Here is a 22,561-nt window from a genome sequence, read left to right as displayed (position 1 = left end):
ATCAGAGATATTATCTAACATGCTCTGATGTATTCACTACTGTCAAATCCTAGTTAAAATTACAACAGGCATTACAACAGGAGGTTAGCCAGCCAGGCATCAATGAGGGAGTCCCCATAAGGTGTTAGAAAAACGCTTAAGAGATGTCTTTGGCAGCATGCACAAGAAGAGTAGTGTTTAGGGTACTACTTGAAATCCAGGAGGGAGAATGTAAACATTTGAGAACATGTTCCTAACGTTGTTGCCAAGACTGCTTTAATCTCTAAAGATCAAAATAACTAGAGGGAAAATAGAAAGGTGTCTTAGCCGCATCAGCCTGTCACTCAGTCATGACAAGAATGTAATCCACCACTCTCACCTGTTATTACAGCCCAGTTACAGAGCTGAGCACACTCTCACACACTAAACTCCCTACAGCAAGAGTCTGGGTGGACAGTACGAGTGTTAGAATAGGACTGCTTTACAGTGTCTAAGCCGTATAACAGATAAAACCACTCCAGATAATTTGATATAACATATCAAATGCCAGAAAAATTCTTGAAGCAAGACATTTACCATTTCCCCCTGCCCCTCACATTTTAAACACTTTGTATTTATAAACAAATTCCATTACTGCCATTTTAAAGTCAGTGGTTAGTCTTTAATTTCTTCTTGCCTGTGTTTAATTAAGAATTATTTCACAGAACAATACCATCAACTTCAGTGCAGTAAGGAAAGGCTGAAATATTACGTTACTCTGATTAAGTTATGATCTTTTATACTACAAAAGACTCAATAATTGGGCTAGCAGGACCGTATAAGTTATTAGCAATCTTGCTGAGAACAAGACAGCTCAAGTCACTTTGCCTTTTCTCCCTCCCTCGGCCAGCTACCAAAAGAGGCTGAAAGCAACATCATTGACATCTTCCTAAACGTTAAGTTTTATTTCAAAATGCCTGGTCTCTTTGAATTAAGACATATTTACGCATCCATTTCTTCTGCTTGAGTTCTCATGCCATATTGCAGAATTGTAATTACCTCACGTTTTAATTCCGCCACCGTTGTTGACAGATTGGAAACTAGCTGCGTCATGTTGGTCAGCTGAGTTTGTAACAGCTGGATTGCGTCTGTTTGTCGCTGATCCTGTATTAAAACAGTCATGACCATGCTGTTTAGTTGTCATGATTCCACTATTATCTACTCCTACACATATGAAGTTAGCATTGTCTGACACAGTCAGATAGGATGTAGCCACATGACCTATTTACAGTTCAATTAGATGCACAAGCAGTATCACAATTCAGCATAGTCTTCAACACAATTTCATACAACAGCATTTGAAACTGTTTAATCTGTGTTGTGCATAAAGATTAAACTATACCATTAAAAGCCTCAACAGTTCTACTTCACTGAACAATCTTTGTAACATTATGCCAAGTGTATTTCATCACAGTAACTTCTACTATCTTCTCTAGAGGTAGAATAAGTAGCCAACTCTACGCAACTATTATCAGGAAGTTTTGAGTACACTCTTGTTACAAAGTACTTGTACAGATGGTCTGGCAGAGTTAAAGGCTGAAGCACAGCTTTTGTTCTGGGGTCAGAGGGCAATCACTTATTAACAGGAGCCCAGACCAGCTAGGAATGAGTCTTCTCTAGCAATCATTTCCTGGAGAGAGCCAGTGCAGTTATATCAACGCTAGCAGATGAAAAACCATAACTTATGCAATGGGCAACGAATGTTCTAGGATCTGTCCCCGGATCCGTAACATCCTATGAGAAACTGAGGAGAGTAAAGATACTATCTAGGAGGTGAACTAAGAGGAGCACCTCAGACTGACCACAGTTTAGTGGTGTTCAAAACAAGCAGACAATAGAATGCATGTGATCTCAGGAAAGTTCCCATCTTCTTTACTTTGAGGAAATAAACTACACGATGGACTGTACTTCAGAAGCTTCCAGAGAGTATGCCACATGCACACTTGCTTTAATGATTATTCAACACTGCAGCTATTTGGCAGCTGCTCTGAGGAGCAAGGTCCTGTTAGGCGAGCGGGGTGGGGTAGGGTAGAACACACACCACTCTCCTACAGCTCCCACATCCTTAAATCATATTTTAAAAACACAGGACAAAAACTTTCATTACATGAACTACACTTCCAACCGCAAATCTGGCATAAGCCATTACTGTACTGCTCTCTTGCTAGATATTAGGTCTCTTCAGTTATACCAGGTTAAGTACTCATCTGGCTGTACTTTAAAGCAGAGCTGCAAAACAAATGAAGTGTAAAAATGGTTCTGAATGCAGTTACAATCAAGAGAGAAAGGTTAGAAATGACTTTGAAAGTTTTCCCATTGACAAAGATGTTTAAGAGTTTTAGCCACCACCAGCTGACAACTGAATTTTTCTCCTAATGTAAACTTGAGACATAGCTGAATGTCTCTAAAATTGACTAGGAACACGTCTGCAAAATTCTGTTATGAACAAACAAGTTGGGAAAATATGGAATGGAAGTGCTTTAAAATGCTTCTACATACAGCTAATAAAAACTAACTGAAAGGGAATTTTTGTACGTCCTTCTAATCTTAAGTGTTTTGCTACTCAGGAAAAATTACTTTAAGTACTCCAACAAGTCATACCTGCTCTTCTGCTATTCTTGAGGTGTTCTGAAGTTTTATTATAGTTTTATTGAAAGCCTTCTGCATTTCTTCCATTTGCTTTCGATACCTAAAACAAGCAGCACATAAAGGTCAGAAATGCTAGACTCATCATAAAACTCCTCTGCACTAGACTTGTCTTCAAAAAATACCACTACATAGAGAAAAATCTCTTTGCACAAAGCAGCCTTATTTAAACTTCAAGTAGTATTTCTTTTCAAGTTTCTTATATAAAACGGGGACAAGTCCATGCCCAACTTCTTTGTGTTCCCCTGCCCCAAGGTCAAAGTAAACCTCTATTTCAATACTAAGAGCTGAGCTCTAATATACTGGAATTCACTGTGGAGAGAATTCACCGCAAACCATTTCACTGTCAAGAAAGACAAGACATAAGTTAGTATAACTTATGTTATAATTTATGCCTTTCCTTGGAACCAGTTCTGAAACTGGTACAATTTCTCAGTTCTCCTGCGGAGAGTGAGCATAACAGGCAAATATTAACAAACATACATTCCTCACAAAGTTCTGGTTTCCCTCTCCATGCTCCCAAGAGCAGTATTACAGATGACAAAATAGTTTTAAGCAGATACAAGGAATTTGGACAGTTCTGTAGAGAAGGCATTATAGAACTGTCATTCAACTTAACAGCAACAGGATGTGACCTTTTGTTGGAAGAATTATGGGCAGAATTAGTGCTTGCATCCTGGCAACACAATTTAAAAACCACATACACAAAAACAAGAACCCCACCACACACAAAAACCCACAGCAGTGTTCCTCAAGGGAAAAATAAATTTGATGGTAGCTGGGAACACAGGAAGAAAACTCTTGTCACCTGCAGGCATCTTGGCCTCTGGCAGGTTCTTAGGAATATATACTTCTCTCAGTTTTCTACATATAGTAGACTTTTCCTAGTCTTTCTCAGACTTACCTCTGACTAAGTTCTTCTAAATAACGGCTGCTGAGAGACATATTTACTTCCAGGGCTTTAATGCGATTATTAAGTCGCATAAAGACAGACTCCTTTTGATTAGACCCATGCACAAGATTTCCATTGGCATAACCTAGATCTGTTGAATTTTGCAGTTCAGCATAGAAGTCTGTAGCTGTTCTCTGTTGTCCCCCAGAAACCGGAATCGCCATGAAAGCTTCTTCAGTTGCCTGATCATCCTCCTTTATATCAGCAGATACAGGAGACTCAGCAGCAGACGAGACAGGTTTCTGCACTTCCAGAGTGCTTTCCTTTCCTTCCCCAGCATCACTGGCTAACGTGCCCGTTGTATATTCAGGCTGCAGAACAGTCTCTGTAGGCTTCGAAATCACTGGAATAGCAACAGTCTCTCTTGTGCTCATCTCCTTTACTTCACTGACAACGCTGGTCTCAGAAGCTAAAGGTTTTTCTGCAATGATAGAGCTCACTGCTTTTTCTGTTTCTGCACTAATCTCAGTTACATCCACCCGAGGGGTCGCACTTGGTGCCACCTGGCCTCCTGCTTCTTCTGCAGGTTCCAATGATATTTCTGTTGTTGGCAATGGCTTAACTTCAGAAGTAACTTCTAAGAGGAGAGACTGAGAGACAGTTTGAGGATGGCTTGGCTCCAGTTCAATAGCATCTGTGGTCTCATTACTCATCTCCTCATAGACCACACTGCTAAAGTCACTTGCAACAGTAGATCCAGAGGGTCTCTCAGTAACTTTGCTGTCCAATTCCTCAGGTAGAGACTCATCTGCTAGAGTATTTACAGACTCGGTCAGAACAGCCTTCGGCTGATGAACAGCAGCAGAGTCACCTTGCTCCTGTTTACCTTCAGTTTTGCTACGTTGCCGATGGAGGGCTATTATAACTGAACACCATTTATATACATACTCTGAAAAGGTAGAAATACAACATATTGTTGCCATATCGTAGCAATATATTTGCGTCTCAAGTTCAAACCATGCTGACGCTTCTTCGTCTTGATCATCGCTGGGCAGCAGGGTCACCGTTGACTGGCTTGCATCTTCTTCGTACTCTTGCACTAGCTGAACAATAGGACTTTTTGTCAAATCGACAGTTAACTGCTCTTTATCTATTTGTGGAATATCTGTAGGAACACGTCTATAGGGAAAGAGTTCAAGACAGGTCGTTACTCGGACAGTTTTACATGCCTGCTCTGGAAGTATGCAAAAATAGGATAATTTACAGTTAGCAAAGCTTATACCAGTGACCAAATGCCAGTTCAGACATATTGGAAATTCTTTAAGTTATTATTTTTGCTAGTATATTTCAATCCTGATTTGCCATCCAGTTACTCTAGCCATGGCTTCTGAAACAGCAAGCCTTTTGAATCAGATAATCTTCCTTCTCCTACCCCCCAGGAAAAAAAGAGTTGCCAGTTCAAATATCACTAAGCTCTTACATAAGAGGCAACCTTTTCATTCTTCCACTTTAATCTTCAAATCCAATCACAAGAACTACAATCTTCCAACTGACTTTCCTCAGTCTTTCCACAGTCGGAGCTAAGAAGCCATGAAAACCGCTAGGTACAACACAAGTCAAATCTTGACATCTAACAACTATAGCCTTGACCCTAAATAACCAAGTCTAATCTTAAAAAAAAATGTAACCAACTGAAAAAAAGCAAAGATTGTCTAGATACGACTCCACCTTTCACCTAACTCCATATCTTTGCATATGCACTTTCATCAACTTAAAAAAAATACAAGCTAAATCAGATTTTTTTGTCAGTATAGTGAAATTGAAGTTTCAGCAATACAGCTTATATTCCTGGTTATTTTCCCTTGGAGGGGACAACCTGCAAAACCTGGAAGAACAGTAACTCAACCTCCACCCCAAAAATATCTGAAGTAGTGAACAAGAGCCAAATACTCCCACTACATCTTCTAAACAAAATACAAGCATCTGAAAATGTTAGTGTTGTGTTTTGCTATTTAACCAAGTGTGAAAACATACCATAATGAGAAGTACTATAAAAGCATTCCACTAGCAAAAATTCCAGACTGGTGTTTATTAGCCTCTGCTAGGATTACATTTAAAAAACACAATCACTTACTCTAGTGAAGGGACAGGAGTTGGTTCAGGCAGTCTTGGGGCAGATGTTGAAGTTGCAGGGTTGACAGTGACATTTTCAGACATACTTTTGTTCCCTGCTGTAAAATGTAAAACAGAAAAATTTGGACATAAACATTCAGAAAGCACTGACCAGAACACTTAGGTAAAATTCAAGTTTCCTCCCACATTTGTGGCATTCTCACCGCCCCCTCCCCCCTTTTTAAAAAAGATTAATTGTACTACCAAAGTAACAACTGCAGGTCTCATTAAAGTTCCAATTATCTGCTGGGGTGGTTTATGTATGAGATGTTTTAGATAGAGTGTAAAGATCTCATCAGAATATAGCTGGAAAAACTTTTTTTTTTTTTTACATTTGTTCCCCTTCTCATTGAATTCAACATCTTTGCTTTATGTTTTGCGGCTAATAGGGTAAAAATTCTATGGCACTAATCACAGACATTCATGCCATGAAAGAGTGAAGTAAAAAACACTTAAACTTACATCATCCAACTCTTCACAGAAAATTAAAGCATGTAAACAACATAATAAAAAGAAATAAGACTTTCTAGAAAGCTTTTCAAGTAAGAAAAAAATACCTTCAGCTTCAGAAGTCTGTTCAGTTTTGGCTCCAAGGATATTAGCAGCAATATTCACCATATTTAAAATAGCATCTGAAATAGAAAACAACTAATCAAAGAGGATCTAGTCAGATCTCAGGGATTAGCACCACCAGCCACCTGCTAATATGCAACATTTCCTTTAAACAAATCAAAGAATAAGGACAAAAAGAATCCAATCATTCTATTACACTGAACGCATCTGTCTCTTAAAGGATTACTGATTTTCTGCTTCTGGATAGCCTAGAAACCTGTGTTTGAAGACTCCTATCTAATTTTTACCAGTCACAATCTGTTGAAGCCTTTAGCTGGTTTCCAGACAGCTAAAATAAAGTTTACGCATCCTGTTTCAAATGTAAGTGTTGAAAAAAATTTAATACTTAATATCCCTCTTTATGGCAGTACTCAACTAAAGCTGGCTGTAGCTGCTAACCAAAGTTTCCCCAGTAACTTCAAACAGCTGCATACGCACACCTCAGTATCCATCTCTAAAACACTGCCCGAGACGTTCTGTAGCTTGCCTACATTAGCTTTGGCAATCGCTGTACAAAGGAGACGTCTGCCCTTCCCATTCAAAACTCCCTCACAGGAAAAGTCTGCAACAATTTCCATAGTGTATCAACATTAGGGTAAGCCTGTATCATCCAACTACACTTTCCAACACCAAGACAGGAAGCGGTGGGAAGTACTCACTGATCCTTAGACCACAGAAACCAAGGAATAAGTAAAAAAGAAGAATATGTAGGCACTGAGCCGTCTAGCAGAGTGAACCCACCAAGGCAGGGTCCCAAGACAAACTTCCAGCTTGAACTTGAGGAGCTCTGACAAAGACACCTTGGATCATTTGTCATAATAGCTCCCAAGAAATGAGTGAGGAATTTGCTAAATGAGACAGCATTCTGTCCCTGACCACAGGATGCATACAGCAGGAGAGACACAGGAATATAAAGTTTCAACAGAATTAAGACGAACCGGCTCTTTGCCATTGTTTCATACCTCCTTAATCCTGAACCTTACTTTCTATTCTGACATTGCTGCAACATTACAATTCAACTCTTAAAACATTTAGAAAATCTAGACTTTATAATCAGTTCCATGAAGGCAGCCTAGATCAATCAAGGCAACTGCAAGAAAACCATAATGAACATCCACATATCTGGATTAGACTTTTTAAAGGACCTGTAAAGTATAACAATTATTTTGCTTTAAAAATTTCACAGGTAAAGGCAGAGGGGACCTGCCTATGTAGGCGTGCATATATATAATAGACACAGCTAACTTTGGCCTTGATGATACTGAAAACAATCAAACATCAACATCAGGCTTATTCAGAAATAAGACGAGGAACAGGGAAAGAGCACCTTACTGTAAACATGCATTAATGACCCAACTTTGCCCATTCTTCTGCCACCTGTCAACACACACACTCACCATACATCAGGGGATAAGTTCATAAAGTTACAGGAAGACACATTTTAACAGTATCGACAAAGTTCTTAACTCTAGGAAGCTCAGTTAAGAAACCGAGTGCTGTCTTTCCTCCAAAAATGCCTCAAAAACCACATTCCTGAATTGCGTTACTTATGTAAGCTCTTTATTCTTTGACTTAACCATCCCTTTGAGAAGTAAGGACAAGCAGAAGATGTTAAGTTTGAAGCATTAATTGGCTTGCTATAATTGATGGGCAAGCAGGAAAAGGAGGAGGGATGAAGAGCTGGTAAAGCAGCTTGCCAGTCTTAAGAACTGGGAGGAGGAAACACAGGCCACCATAACAGAAGACTGCAAAATATATCTTAGGGAATAAAATTGTCCGAGAAGTCCACTATCCTCTCTTCAGAGGTCCATCTCCCTCACTGCACATCAGTCACTATCTAAGGCAGAAGTCTCAAAATGGAAGCCTCCCACTTGTCCAAGCACAAAACCCATAGATTACTCTGCTAGAGATGAAAGATTCACTAACAAGAAAAATCCAATAACAAGATCCACTAGCCAGAATTAAGTGATGAATTACTGATAATAACACCTGTTATCATCAGTGCTTTAAAAGTGCAGTTACTGATGATAACAGGTGGTAAGTCTTTTCATCCCATTTTCAGTAGTCCGTAGCAAACTGTATGCTCCCAAGAAAAGCCATTGCATTTTTTCAGACAGCAAACAAACTTGCCATACTGCATCTGTGGATAGAACATGTGAATACACTTCAGAACAACTCGAAGACAGAAACTTTGAAAGCCCCAGATAAAAGCTGATGCAGTGCTTTCTCTCATCTGCGAAAGGCTAACATTTAGAAATAAAACTGTCTTCTGCCACTCTACTGCCCCTTCGAAAACTGTATTAAATTGTGCACTATCCTGAGCCACAGATTTGTTGTTCTTAAGTGAAAACTATGCACTGGTAGCAAAAAAAATCCTGCAGCTTTGCTACATGATGGGATGAAAGGAAAGCCTGAGCACTTAAACTTGTAGTTTTAGTCTGAACAACAATCATCTGCATGCAAACGTACGGCGAATTTCGCCGAGAGAGAAGGAAGAGTGGTAACAGAAGCATTCTTTAGAATAAGTTCTGTGGCAGCTGATATTACTCTAAATAATCCAGAAGTTAATACCATTAAAACTAAATATTCTCCTCAAGCCTCCTTAGCTAAACAAAACCCACACCTGGTAGCCTTCCAATGGGAAAAGTGCCAAGAGGTAGTCTGAAGAACCACTAGCTCTGCCAAAAATACAGTTCTTAGGAGGAATAGAGAAGCCACAATATTTACAAAAAGCCTTCTCAGAAGCAAAGCACTTCTCCATCCCTTCCCTCTAAGCTGTAGTAAGTACATCTTTATATTGACTCCTATAAATAAGGTAGCTTAATTAAAAACAAATGCATGGATTTCCAAGTTCAGAATAATTAAGGTTCTACTGCACTACATTACTACTCATTACTTACAGCCCTATGAAAAAATGAATTAAGTGCTTGAGATTCTATTGTATTAAGTACAAAAAGATCAACGTTTCCAAAAATAAAGTGAGATCCTTAGACCTAGAAAGTTCTACTTTTGAGTCATTTTAAGAATGATACCCTAACTTCAAGCTGTTAGTATTTATTTCTGTGCAATTAAATAGAAATCACAATAAACTGTTTCAGCAGAAAATCTGAAAGTTGTAACTGCTGCATGGCAAGATGTCATTCCACTGCTCATTTTATTTCAGCACAGCATCAAGATTTCTAATAAATCATACTCACTTGTAGCAGAACCAAGGAGATTTTTTGAAGATTTTTCTTCCCCTGTATTGTAATCCAATAGATAATCTATTCAAAGAAAAACACTTATGACTATCAGAATTAGACGCATCACAAACAAAGAAAATAAACCTCAAGATTTAACTTCTTATCCAACTATGTCAGGTTGACAGTGTAAAAGTAAGACTACAGAAATAGTTATAGGTCAGAGGTGACATATCAAGCTTTAGGCAATGAGAAATCAGAAGAGATTCAGGTCCAAGCTTCTGTTTCCTCCAGATTCCAGACAAAGGTGCAGTAAACAGCTCACAAGGGTTAGTATAGGATTCCCCCCCCCCCCCCCCACTACAAACAAAAGGCACAAGCTACTGGGATTATTTGTTACCATAAGCGCAGGAAGATGTTTTTGCCTAGCCAGCCAACTGAAGTTCAGACCTAATACTAGCATTTAAAAAAATATTTCTCCAAATAGTTGTAACACAGATAACATTAGTTTAAAACTTAAGAATCTGTGAATAAGCCCTGAAATACTGTCAACAAGGCTAAAAGTAAGCTTGGCAGTCAAATCATTCAGCGTATGCAGGAAAGAATCAGTCAGACTTGCAAAAAGTATGTCTGCAGTGTTAAAAACCAGAAATCTGCTTACCATAATCTTCATCAAAGAGTTCTTGTCGTTCTGACTGATATTGAGAATCAGCTATTTCTTCATACTCTTCCACCATGCTAGTACCAAATACCCTACAAAAAAGGTTTTAAAATAAAAAAACTGAACACTCATCTATTAGTCATCCAATTTCTGACATAACTAACAAGATGAGCAACAGATAATTACATGGACAATATTTGCCTTCTGTTAACCTAGACCAAGCAGCTCATATTTTATTCATATGTTCTGATAGATCCTTTTCTCTAACTTCCAGAAAGTCTGTTGCACATTGTCAAGTGCTGCTCTAAAACAAGACCCCATTTTTAAATTCTAATACTCCCAAACAGACTTTTCTTCCTTTTTAACCTGAACTCATGTCTGGATCTCCATTTCTCAAGCCCCCTGCGAGTTCTTACAGCTCCACCTCAGCTCTGCTTTAGACAAAACATTTAAAAAAATCCTCACGATTACCTGACTGCGCATACTATTTTCTCTTTCACCTGCTCTCTCGCAATCGAATCGCTCAAATTCAAAGCGGTCTTGCCAACCAAAAATATGGTTTGGTTTATAATGCTAGACTACTCATGTTCAAATCCCACCAGAGCTTTGATAACAGAATTGAAAATTTTGGGGTTTTTTGTTTTTTTGTTTTTTTTTTTTTTTTTGGAACAGTAGAGAGGCCAATTATTCTGCGAATGTTGTTGTTCTGATTTAAATACTCCAAATGTTACTGACAATGTGTACCTGGGGTGTCATGCAACATGGTAGTTTGCCAAGAGCACTCACCACGCCTGTTCCTTTTAGTGCATCACATGTTCCTTCTTTTGCTTGGTCAGCCTTGAGATGCTTTTGTTCTCCTGTGAGGCTGCTCATGTTCCTGCAACTCCACTCCACTCCCCCTCCCCCCCCCGCCACCGCCCCTGCTCAGCAAATACAAACTATCCCTTAAACATTGGAAAAATCAAATCAAGACTCACCACTTTTTCCACAGTATTTTCAACTAACTTAGAGATACCAAAAATTAGAGTTTGTTTTCCAACTATTACCAGAATATACTAATCCTCACTACAAGGAGGTAGAAATACAAAGCAAAACGCTTAAGTTATTACCTTATAAGACTTAAAGGACAAAAATGTTCCGATCCAAAATGTGATATCAACTCCACCTAAAGAATAAAAGGTACTTAAAATAAAAGATCAAAGACCCAGAATTAAGCGTCCATTTAACATGTGCATCCAATCGTGAATTTGCAAGTTGTGTTTACTTAAGGGATTTATAGAATGCCCGTAACAGAAAACATCTGAAAGCTTTATTCTTGCCATGCATTAACGTGCTGAGCCGCAGCAGAGAACACCCCAAGCCCTAAGCATTCAGCATTCCAAAAGAAGAGGTTTCTAACCTTTATGTACTTGATGAACATCTGAAGCGAGAGAAAGGAAAAGAAAAAAAGATGTCAGTACAAAGGCTGAACACATGCCACAGGCAACTACAAGAGTTTTGTTGTTTTTATCTCAGTACTATAAATGCCTAAGATGACATGTTATGAAGGATAAAGTTGCAACACTACTTCATCTGCCTTAGATAACCAAGATTTCATTTAGCCCTCATATCTTGCAGATAGAAGGTAAACGCAACGCAAATATTTTATTTATGAACTCTGTCAAGTTATTCAATCTTTCTAGGCAGCCTGATGCAAGACAGAGTATTGCAGTGTGTTAAATTCACCAAGAGCAGTTCCCTCCCCACCTCCAAAAAGAGCACCCAGGCTAGAGTGACTCCTGAGGAAAAAAACCCAGAACTTCATAGAATGCATTCTGTGGACTGCTACTGCTTCAAGCTCAATTAAGCATGCTCCAGGTTACAGAAGCACTTCTGGAAGAAGTTGTACAGAGCATCCTAAAATACATGTGGAAGTTCCATTCATCAGTATATTTCTAGTGAGAACCTGTCTACACATTTAACCCAAATTAAATATGCAAGTATAGAATGCATTTATTAAACTGCTATGTGGACACTCAAAATGAAGGACTGCACTAATTTGCAAGCAAGATTAAACTAACTTCCATAAAATACCCATACAAAAAAGTCTATTTTTAATAGAATTTCATTAAGCCACTTCAAACTCAAACTTTCGGGGAAATTATTTTGGACTGTTCTTCTATAGACTAGGTACAATTACAGCTTGCTTACTTTCATGCTATAAAGCCAAAGCACTACGATAACAATCCTCCAAAATTTTTTACCATGCTGTATTGAAGGCAGAACATTACATCCTCAAAGGAATTAAGTGCTGAAGTATCTAGCATACTTCTGAAGCTTCAGTGACAGTCAAGATTCTAGCTACCTTGAAGCATTAATTCAGCCAGAAAGCAGAATTGAAAGTAAATACATGAAATATTTATCTTGTGATTTGCAGCATCATGCAGGATTTCTGGGTACAGAAGTTAAACATAACTGTTATCCACAGCCATCTCTTGAAGAAAGCACAAACTTTAATTTAGTAGTAGAAGCCACATTTTTACAGCACCACAACTGCAAGATAACATCTTACTGGAGAGGGCTTTAAAAGTCTGTATTTTATTTGAATTTAAAGCTCTACTGTATCCCGATATTTTCACAAAAGCTTTAACCCAGTCCAAGTACCACGTTATTTATGGAGTTGTATTCTCTGTGAGTCAAGCTAGTTTGCTGCAAGCTATTTCAAAGGGGAAGAGGTCACAGCAAGTACAAGACAGTAATCTTTCCAGTCAGGCAAACCTCAGTTCAGTGACTACCACACTGAAGCAGGGTTGCTTCCCGTTTCAGTTCTAACTGCCCTAAAAATGCAGAAAGGGACCAAATCATACTACTTTACTGGACTGCAATCTCAAATTTGAGATTGAGTTGTATGCTGCACTGATACTTATTTTAACAAATAACTGAATACTCCAGAAAAGGTGTTATGGCTTTCCCCATACAACAGGGTTGCTTTAGGAAGCAGAGCAGTATTTGGGGGGGCAATTTTACCTCCAGATTTGCATATGAAGTTAGGTGCTTCCCTCTCCCCCCCTTAAATTAACACTCACACTGAAATTCCCAAAATCTGACTTGAAAGAACGGAAAGAGAAAAACTCTGAAATTGTAATTTGAGATGTCTAGTTCCAGTAGCAGTAAGCCTAATTTATTTTCATGAGTAGCAGCTGTTTGAAGAACTGCACTTTGAGTCTATCAATGAGGACTAGAATTCAAATGCCTACCCTTTCAGACACACTTATATACAGCAGAATACAGCACAGAAGTACCAAGAAACAGACATACTGTAATCTACGCTCCAGGGAGTAAGAGTTCAAATAGATTAACAGTGATTTGAAGAGTCATATATTGTGCATTCAATAAATCAGAACAGGTACATTCATGAAACTTATGCATCAAAATAGATACAGAGTCCTCAGATTTTATTTTTACTTCTATAAAAATAGATACATGTGTGTGAATGTATATAGGCAGGTATAGCCAAGAGACAAAATAGGTTAATAGTTTTAACCAACTGTCCCTGACTAGATGATTAATTCAAATACAGCTTATTGTATTTGATATTGTCATTATCTAGATTTTTCTTAATTCAGATAGTATCTAAGTACTTGGACACAGGGTAAATGCACGCTTTCCAGCATCCTGTCAGCTACTGTGAGAGGAAGTTAATAAATTTGTGACTGTGGCACAGGGGTTTAGTGCAATCACGTTAAAGCCATCTTAAAAAAAAACAAAACAAAAAAACACACACACATACACTAGTGCAAGTCATGGTAAAGCATATTCTGATATACAATTCTCTGGATGCTCTGTGGGGTACAGCCCAACACACACCTCCCTTCCCAAAAACCATGGATGCTTTTGCAGTAAAAAGTTACCTTAACATATTTTGCATACATCTGTTCATCTAGAGGAAAGCTTTGGACATTCCTCTCATCTCTGGCATGGAAAGTACCCAATTTAACCCATTTGTTTGTTGGATACCTGGAAAACATACAATAGAGTCAGCTAACAAAATTCAAGACTCCATAGACTGCACTGCTCACAGACATCTGCTGAGTCTTTCAGAGAAATATTTTGGAAGAATTACTTCACCCATATTTTTTTCAGTGGCATGATAGCTGCAATGTCTTTTTTAATGGTAAAAAGCAATGCCAGATAAGGCTAGTCCCACACAAAGCTTTAACAGTACCCTTTCACATATGTAGTTCAGCTCTGAAGTCTTTAAAGGATGAAATCCTACATTTTATTTAGTTACTGAAATTTAGCCAGCCTGCCCACTGTAAAGTTTTTGGAACAGAAAAAAGACACCACAAACACTTCAGGATATGAAACTGTCAATATAACTAAGTTTTAAATACGTTAAGTAAGGGAGAGGTAGAGCTAGAATTAGTTAGTGGACCGTGCATGTAAATCTGGATCCACAAGCTTTGAGTACCGAAGAAAGAGTGAGGTTTTTGATGCACTGTGCGAGTGTCTCCTCTTTCACATGCCTGAATTACCTTCTCATTTCAGAAAGTATTGGGCATACACACTGCCCAAAACAAAGCCTTCAACCAGTGATTCAGCTGACCAGAAGTATTCTCTTGGTGTGCTTATTTTGACAGAGTCTAACACTGAAAACAGCTTAAGCCACATGAAAAGAGTCTGAACAGTAAAAGAGCAGGAGACAGCCCACAACCTTAGTGGGTTCATCCTATTAGTGAACGGCCATTTAATAATCTGGCATCCACTAGCTAGCTCGTGTTTCATTTCCATAGCTTTACTGCTACTTTCCAATACGTTTTTCCTTTTCATTTTTAAGACGACAAAGAAGAAAATACATAAAGTATGAAAAGAGCTCAAACCATGTATTCCAGGACTTCAGTGTTGCCTTTTCTGGGAAAGAAATGGCTAGCAGCTGATAACATACACACAAAGAAAATCCATGTCATTCCATAATGCATTACATTTTGCAAAATTACAAGCGTACACAGCTCATGTTTTGTGAAGTCATCCATTTGGTAATTATTCTCATCTAATTTTCATTCAGAAGGTCAGGATAACAACAAATAAAAGTTATGACAACATACCTGTCACTGATGGACACCAGAAAGTCTTTAGGAGTGGAGGAGAATAATTCATGATTCGCAATGTCAAGCTGCTTTACTTGGATTGGTTCACAGAGCTCAATAACAAACCTTGAAGATGAAACAAAGACATTAAAAAAAGCACTTTACCCTATACATTCCTCAGTGCCTTACTGTACCCTTTACTGGGTATAAAGCATACTACAAAAATCCAGCACGATAAGGAGACATCACTTGTTTTTCCCTTCAAAAATCATTACCAATATTACCAGCGTATCTTGCGTAATAACTCTAGATAGCACCTACAGCTACAAGAGCTTCATCCTACCCTCAAATGTAACATGTCACAGAACTGGAAGTTAGGAGTAGCAAGCATTTGAACACCTGAAAGACCAGTTGGCATATGGTAAATTCCAGTGACATGCCCTACAGCTATTTGACACCTGGGAGAGGAACAAATTTTTACTTGAACACTCAGCACTTTCTTCTGCAAGGTTATAATGAACAATATACTGAAATGATAGTTAAAATACAATTATGATGTGATATGATGCTGACAATGCCTGCTGGTAGATATACCCCTTGCTAACAAGGAGCAGACTGACTACACAATGCATTTGAAGAGGGTAGGACTTCTTGCTATACATTAATAAACAACATTAGATATCATACAGGCTGCTTATGATCCACCAGACTAGTCTAGTGAGCCCTGTGTCCCACAGCAAAATCAACTACTTGCATCATTCCTGATATAAGTTTATGTAACCTGTTCCTAAATGCTACAACCCCTTTCCCCCTGCAACACAATATTATTCACTACTGTTACCACTAAGGGGTGGCTGGGGGAGGGGGGGGGGGAAAAAACTAGCTTCTGCCTCCAAAACAGCTCAAGACACTGACAATGAAGTCAGTAGGACAAACAGCACGCTCCTAAAAAAGGAGAGAGAGAACTCTGTCTAACCCTGGATTAACTAGCCTAGACACCGTCTATTACAGCCTCCTTGGGCAGCAGCCAAATTACTCCAATTCAATCATTTATCAATTCAGCCAAGGACATGTTGTCAGTTACTGCTTAACAATATGCCATAAATTCTGAACAATTCAATGAAGTAAACACAAACACGATAGGCTGCAAACTAAATGTAACAGCTCAGCTGAGCAAGGTGGGCAATATGCTTGTCTGTCCACATCGCATTTCAGAATGCTGACTGCTCATTTACTTAACAGCTGTACAAAATGGTACAAATGCACAAATACAAATCCAGATATGGCCACTAGGCAGGCAGGTTTGCCTTCTGCTTTAGAGGAAAGTCAGCAAGTCATGGGAAAAGAAACAGAAGTGACAGACTTGCATTTATCTGCAAGAACAACTAGTGTATCTTGTTGCCTTTCCAGCCCTACATACAGCTGCTATATTCCTCTTTACGTCTTGCTCAGCAATAACAAACTAAGACCTTGAGGATTTAACAGAGTTCCTCCTGTGGTCGAGACAGCCTAGAAGATACATTATATAAAACAGAAACAACTGAAGTTCAAACTCTAACTTGACTCAACTAGCCAACCTACCAAAGGTGAAAATATTCAGATGCTTAGTTAGAAGAAGCTGTCTTGCACATGTTGCCATTACAAAAAAAAACAATAAAACCAAAAAAACTCACACATACTTGCACACAAACACACACACACACACCCCCTTCTGAACTAGAAGTCTACCTTCATTCTTTGATAGAATAAAGCAGCAGCTTTCTCCAAACCAAGAATCAGAGAATACTGAGAATTCCTAGCTTGCAACTAGGAACCTCTAGATCAGATCTATACTGGCCACACAGATTCCAAGGTAAGTTTCTTCTACTTTACTTCAAGGTTTTATATCAAATACAAGACAGTTACGACAGTTTTATCATAGCAGTCAGATTAATCAGAAGTGACATAGCAGAGGAGTGACAAAAAGCAGCTATTGCAGTCTATCTCCAGGCTAGCAGCAAACTAAGGTGGTCAGCCTGAGATCCAGAACCACTGCATGGTATTCACTCTGCTTCAAGAGAATTTATTCTACTCAATTCAGGAAGTGCTCTAACATGCCCACGCTGCTCCGATACATAAGGCTATTCCTCATTTCACGTACTTCGGTCAGAATTAAATGAGCGTTTTCCTATGTAAAAACATGCAACAATACAACTTAAGTGAATAAAGTTATCCCCTTAATCTTACTTCTCAAGATCAGAGAAACAGTTCTATGGGGGACACATTAAAGTGTCTTCTGGTAAATCCTTCAGTTTCATATGTACACATTTCAGGCAGAGACACACCAAGGTCAAGTCAGTCCCACAGGATATACAGACTCCCATCAGGATGGAAAACTAGATTGACTCCCACCACGCAAGCAAACCACTGTAACATACCAGATTTTAGTACTGCATGGATTTAGCATATAAAGGTCCATGTTTTCCATCAAAATAGCTGAAGTGCTCTGAACAAACAAAAACAGGATTACTATTTTAAATTGTTTGGCAGATAATGCAGCATCAACAGTTCCCCTCCCTTTAAAAATAAGTTTGATATTAATTATGAAACTTGGTATTAGTTCATGTAAGACTCTAAATGAGAATATACAGGAGACAGTATATCATATACCATTTTCAGACAATCACAGCTTATTTACTATGGCTAGCCATTTAATACAACTTGGTTCAACTTCTGCACTGAGTAGATTCTACCTCCCCTTCTAAATGTTTTTGTATATATACATAAATCCAAAATAATAATAAAACCAAATATAAAAATAAAGGATTACTTCAGAAATACTGCTCTAAGAATACTTTGTATTGTTCTTGTCCAAGAGTAGAATAGTGCACGCTAATAGTGAACACGTACCTTTGCCTCTGGATTAGCTGCCAAAATTTTGGCACCACATTCTACAGAGGCATAGTTATTTCTATTTTTCTGGACCTTTTTTGTGGAATGCTGTCCACCATTAGCAGACGGATGCATTGACTGACCTATGAAACAAGAAAATCTTGTTACTATAACATAACCTACTATAAACAGTCTTTTCACTTCCACAGAACTGGTACTCAGTGCTTTTGTACAATACATACTATCAAATATGTGGTTTTAGTAGAGAAATGAACTGCTGGGCTGCATTCTGAATTCAGATAATTTTACTATTTACATTCTAGACAAGGTTAATAGGGAAACGGTTCATATTTAGACCAAAGGAATGAATCCTGAACTTACTCTTTTCTTTCTCTACTTCCATAACCTTCTTCTTCCATTCATCAAACGTTGGAATGTCTCCTGGGTCCTTCGGGGTTATCACAGATGTAGGGTCTATTTCTCCCGTTTTTTTATAGTCTTTCTGCAAAATAAAGAGCCACCCCTTGGGAATATTTCTCAATACCAACACTGAAAACAAAGATGAACTTCGATGCTCTTAAAAATATGCATGCTCAAATTCACATTAAGTCAATGTTAATCCATTTAAATCCATGTTGAAAACTGCTCCAGAATAAGTTAGTTCACAAGCAAGAGACATGATGATTTACTCCAAGAATTACAGATTCTTTCACTGAGGTGCAGGTAACTTTAACTAAATTAAAACGTTTCAAGTACAATGCAAGTTCATAAACCATCTGCTTTTTCTACAAGTGTTTTGCTTTTACTCCTCACAAGGAGGAAAAAGGTTCCACACTGCAGAAATCTTAATATAAGTGCTGGGCATGGCAATTCTATAGGTCCTCCAGAATTCCTGAACACTTCATAAAAGCTCAACGGCAGAATGAGATATTCTCTAACGTTTTATTCACTTTTTAATGATCAAAGAGCTCGTGTTTTGGACTTGCCAAACAAAACAGCAACCTTTTCAAGTTAACCATAGGCTATGCCATTTCAAGCCTCCACTTTTGCTTTGTGCAAACACATTTCCAGGCCTTGGCACATCACCAGAACAGTGAAAGGTGCAATCAGCTTTTGCTACACGTTTCTAGTGTAGTAGATTTCTTACTTTGTAGACAACATTTTACAGGCAATGGCCAGAATAACTATTTTGTAGGCTGACATTTCTTCTGTACTTAGAAGAGTTATTTCATATATTCTGTAATTTAAAACCCTCAAAAAAGGAGCCCCCAAAAAACCCATAGTTAAGCAAAACATGTACATGACAGATCAACAGATCAACCCAGCTGCCCTTCCAGTTTGATTAAACTCTCCTCAAGAAGACAGCACCAGAATCATGCTTAGTGCTCATGACGTGAGAACTTTGAATTTATACAGTGGCAACAGAAAAGCAATGGAGATGACTCATTTTTAACACTGGTGACCACCTAACAGGTCATCATGCTCCCATGCGTACTCAGAGGACAATGCCAGTGACCGCTTACCTCTCTTTTTAAGTTCTCTGAAGCATTCAAGGCAGATTTTTGTTCATTTGCCCCCTCTTCCGCTGGTGAGGCTTTTGACTCAAACTCAGATTGTGTCTTCTTTCCCTTGCCATGCGAGGATGATATGTTCTCTATATGTTGACCTGTTGCAAGGCTGAAAATTTACAAGTATTAGGGCCTATGAAATGATCACGTATTTTTCGGTCATATGTAATGTGAAACACACAAAGGAAGATAAGCAAGCACATGCAAATTTTAATTGCAAGGCTAGGACAGAAAAGAACAGTTACCTTTAAATTATTCAGTCTTACAACCTACTTCAATACTCACCTCTCTGCTGGACTGACAAAAGAGGAAGGCTCACTCTGAGGGTCAGCCTCAAGTGTCCCACCAATATCACAGTCAGGTTCTGACTGCTCAGCTTCACTAGAGCTGACTACAGGGATATCAGCACGGGAATTTTCTATTGCACTGAAGGGAAAGAAATAATATGCTTTTTACCCTTCTCATAATACAAGTAGCCCTGCAATCAACTACAGAAATTAATTTTTTTTTTTTGACTTTCAAATATCTAACAGTCCCACAGAAATAATTAAGCCAACAGAACACAAACAGATACAAAACTGAGCGGAGCAACCAGCACACGAGACAGTTGTGCTGCCATTCAAAGGGTCCTTGACAAGCTGGAGAAACAGGCAGAGAAGAACCCCGTGAAGTTCAGTAAAGGGAAGTGCAAAGTCCTGCACGTAGGGAGGAATAACCCCATGCACTGCTACATGCTTGGGGCCAACTGGCAGGAGAACAGCTTCACAGACAAGGACACGGAGGTCCTGACGGACAACACATTGACCATGAGCCAGCAACGCGCCCTTGTGGCAAAGGCGGCCAATGGTATCCCGGGCTGCATTATGAAGAATATTGCCAGCAGGTCGAGTGAGGTGTTCCTCCGTCTCTACTAAGCATTAGCGAGGCCACGTCTGGAGCGCTGGGCTCCCCAGCACAAGAGAGACATGGAACTACCGGAGCAAGTCCGGTAAAGGACCACAAACAAGATTAAGGGACTGAAACTTCTCCCATATGAGGGGAGGCTGAGAGAGCTGGCACTGTTAAGCATGGGGAAGAGATGGCTTGGGGGGGACCTCAGTGCGCATAAATATGCGAAGGGAAAGCATAAAGATGACTGAGCCAGACTCTTCTCAGTGGTGCCCAGTGACAGGATGAGAGGCAATAGGCAGAAAGCAAAACAAGAAATTCCATCTGAACACAAGAAAACACTTTACTGTGAGGGTGGTTGAACACTGGAACAGTTTGCCCAGGGAGGCTGTGGAGTCTCCATCCTTGGAGATATTCAAACTCTGACTGCATATGGTCCTAGGCAACCCGCTCTAGCAGACCCTGCTTGAGCAAGAAGGTTGGACCAGATGACCTCCAGAGGTCCCTCCTACCCCCACCCTTCCCATTCTGTGATTCTGTGAACAGAAGAGGAATGCACTACGCTAGGCTTGTGGAACTGCATACTGAGCTGTACCAATGCAAAAAGTGTATTCCCCTTGTCAGCTTATTAGTCTCCGCAAAGGAATTCAAAGCCGGCTTCTCATCTCCCAGATCTCTCATCCAACATCTTACAAACATTGCAATAGATAACTTTTTTCATTGTCACCACCAACTAAGAACAGCTTCACAGCTACATGACCGCAAGGAACATTCATTCCCCTTTCGCCCAAAATTCCTAATGTTCTCAAGTCAGTGGACAGCAGACAGGACAGAACTTGGCTAAACCTATCCCAGGAAAGTAACAATGTGCAGGTGAGTCAGCCTGACCTCCTTTCCACTACATTTTTCTGCTGCTGCAATAACAACGGGGTAATCCAGTAGATCATTATCTGAGCTATATAAAAGGCCTGAACAGGATAACATGCCCACCACTTTAATTACTTCACCTCCAGGAATGAAACTTGCTAAGATAAAAATGAAAAGAAAGTCTGCCTAGATATTCTTTAGCAAGTGGAGTGGGTGGGGGGTAAGGGAAGCTGGACAAATAATGATTTTGACTTGATTAGCTTCCTGCCTTCTCCAGTGCACTGCAGATAACCTTCTAGATCAGTGTGAAAGTCATAAACCAGACCTAAATAAAAGCCCTTACTCTGCCTTCTGAATTTCAACAGAAGCATTCAGTCCAGGTTAATCCAATACCCTGACAGTGTTGCAAAATGCTTTCCTCTCCTCACAAGCCCAACAGCATGTCAGCAACTTAAAAGTCAGTCTTGATGTTCTGACTGCTATGATCAACAGAAGCAGCAGTAACAAACATCAAGAGCCAGTTTTAGTACCTTTCATATCATGGTTGGGGGCGGGGGGCAGAAAAACCACTCACAGGTATTACCTTTCTGCTACGTAACAACATCTAACAAGCCCTACAAATGCCAGTAAAGAATTTATTAGCAATGAACAGGGAATAGTTTCTGCAAAACCCTGCGCAGCACACATCTGAGATGCACATTTTAGCTCTGCACTCAACCCTTTAATGACCAGGGGTTGACATATATTTAAAGGGCCCCACATTCTTTATCTTAGCAGATAGGGTACACCTGACTGGCTCCAAGGAACTCACTCTGGCAGGTGATGATTAGCACAAGTCTAAAAGCTGTAGCTCCCTCTCTCCTCTGAGTACTTTCAGTTGTTAGTAGCTTCGTCTTCATTTTTAAAAGCCGTTACTGAGCTCACTAGGCACAGCAGCTGTCTTCACTTACTGCCAGAAGAGGAGCTTGAATTATTTTTTCAAAAAGGTTTCCCAGAACTAGGGTCTGCACAGCTAAGCTACAATCAGTGCTGTCCTAGAAGAGATGCATTATCAAATAAAAATAGCTCAAAATAAAATTCCTTCCCAAGTATTGTGACTAAGAGGTCCTTCTGGAGCATCA

General features: G+C 39.3%; 1 protein-coding gene across 7 annotated transcripts in view; it reads right to left on the bottom strand.

Moving 5' to 3' along the window:
- Positions 1 to 22,561, bottom strand: part of SUCO (SUN domain containing ossification factor) — a 45,520-nt gene that overhangs the window by 4,890 nt on the left and 18,069 nt on the right. For 4 of the 7 annotated variants that reach the window (XM_068951945.1, XM_068951946.1, XM_068951948.1 and 1 more), the window contains exons 5-20: positions 19,971 to 20,111; positions 19,641 to 19,794; positions 18,499 to 18,619; positions 18,136 to 18,260; positions 17,664 to 17,731; positions 15,265 to 15,372; positions 14,071 to 14,176; positions 11,580 to 11,600; positions 11,290 to 11,345; positions 10,181 to 10,272; positions 9,538 to 9,603; positions 6,286 to 6,360; positions 5,691 to 5,787; positions 3,569 to 4,735; positions 2,620 to 2,707; positions 1,018 to 1,122 (exon numbers count right to left, since the gene is read on the bottom strand). In XM_068951945.1, the coding sequence (XP_068808046.1) occupies positions 1,018 to 1,122; positions 2,620 to 2,707; positions 3,569 to 4,735; positions 5,691 to 5,787; positions 6,286 to 6,360; positions 9,538 to 9,603; positions 10,181 to 10,272; positions 11,290 to 11,345; positions 11,580 to 11,600; positions 14,071 to 14,176; positions 15,265 to 15,372; positions 17,664 to 17,731; positions 18,136 to 18,260; positions 18,499 to 18,619; positions 19,641 to 19,794; positions 19,971 to 20,111 (2,590 nt within the window). The remainder of the gene's footprint in view (positions 1 to 1,017; positions 1,123 to 2,619; positions 2,708 to 3,568; positions 4,736 to 5,690; positions 5,788 to 6,285; positions 6,361 to 9,537; positions 9,604 to 10,180; positions 10,273 to 11,289; positions 11,346 to 11,579; positions 11,601 to 14,070; positions 14,177 to 15,264; positions 15,373 to 17,663; positions 17,732 to 18,135; positions 18,261 to 18,498; positions 18,620 to 19,640; positions 19,795 to 19,970; positions 20,112 to 22,561) is intronic. The other 3 variants (XM_068951947.1, XM_068951950.1, XM_068951951.1) reach the window with 1 other exon arrangement.

The sequence above is a fragment of the Struthio camelus genome, chromosome 8 (assembly GCF_040807025.1).
Source record: "Struthio camelus isolate bStrCam1 chromosome 8, bStrCam1.hap1, whole genome shotgun sequence".
NCBI classification, from domain to species: domain Eukaryota; kingdom Metazoa; phylum Chordata; class Aves; order Struthioniformes; family Struthionidae; genus Struthio; species Struthio camelus.
This window is presented reverse-complemented; position numbering and strand designations above follow the sequence as displayed.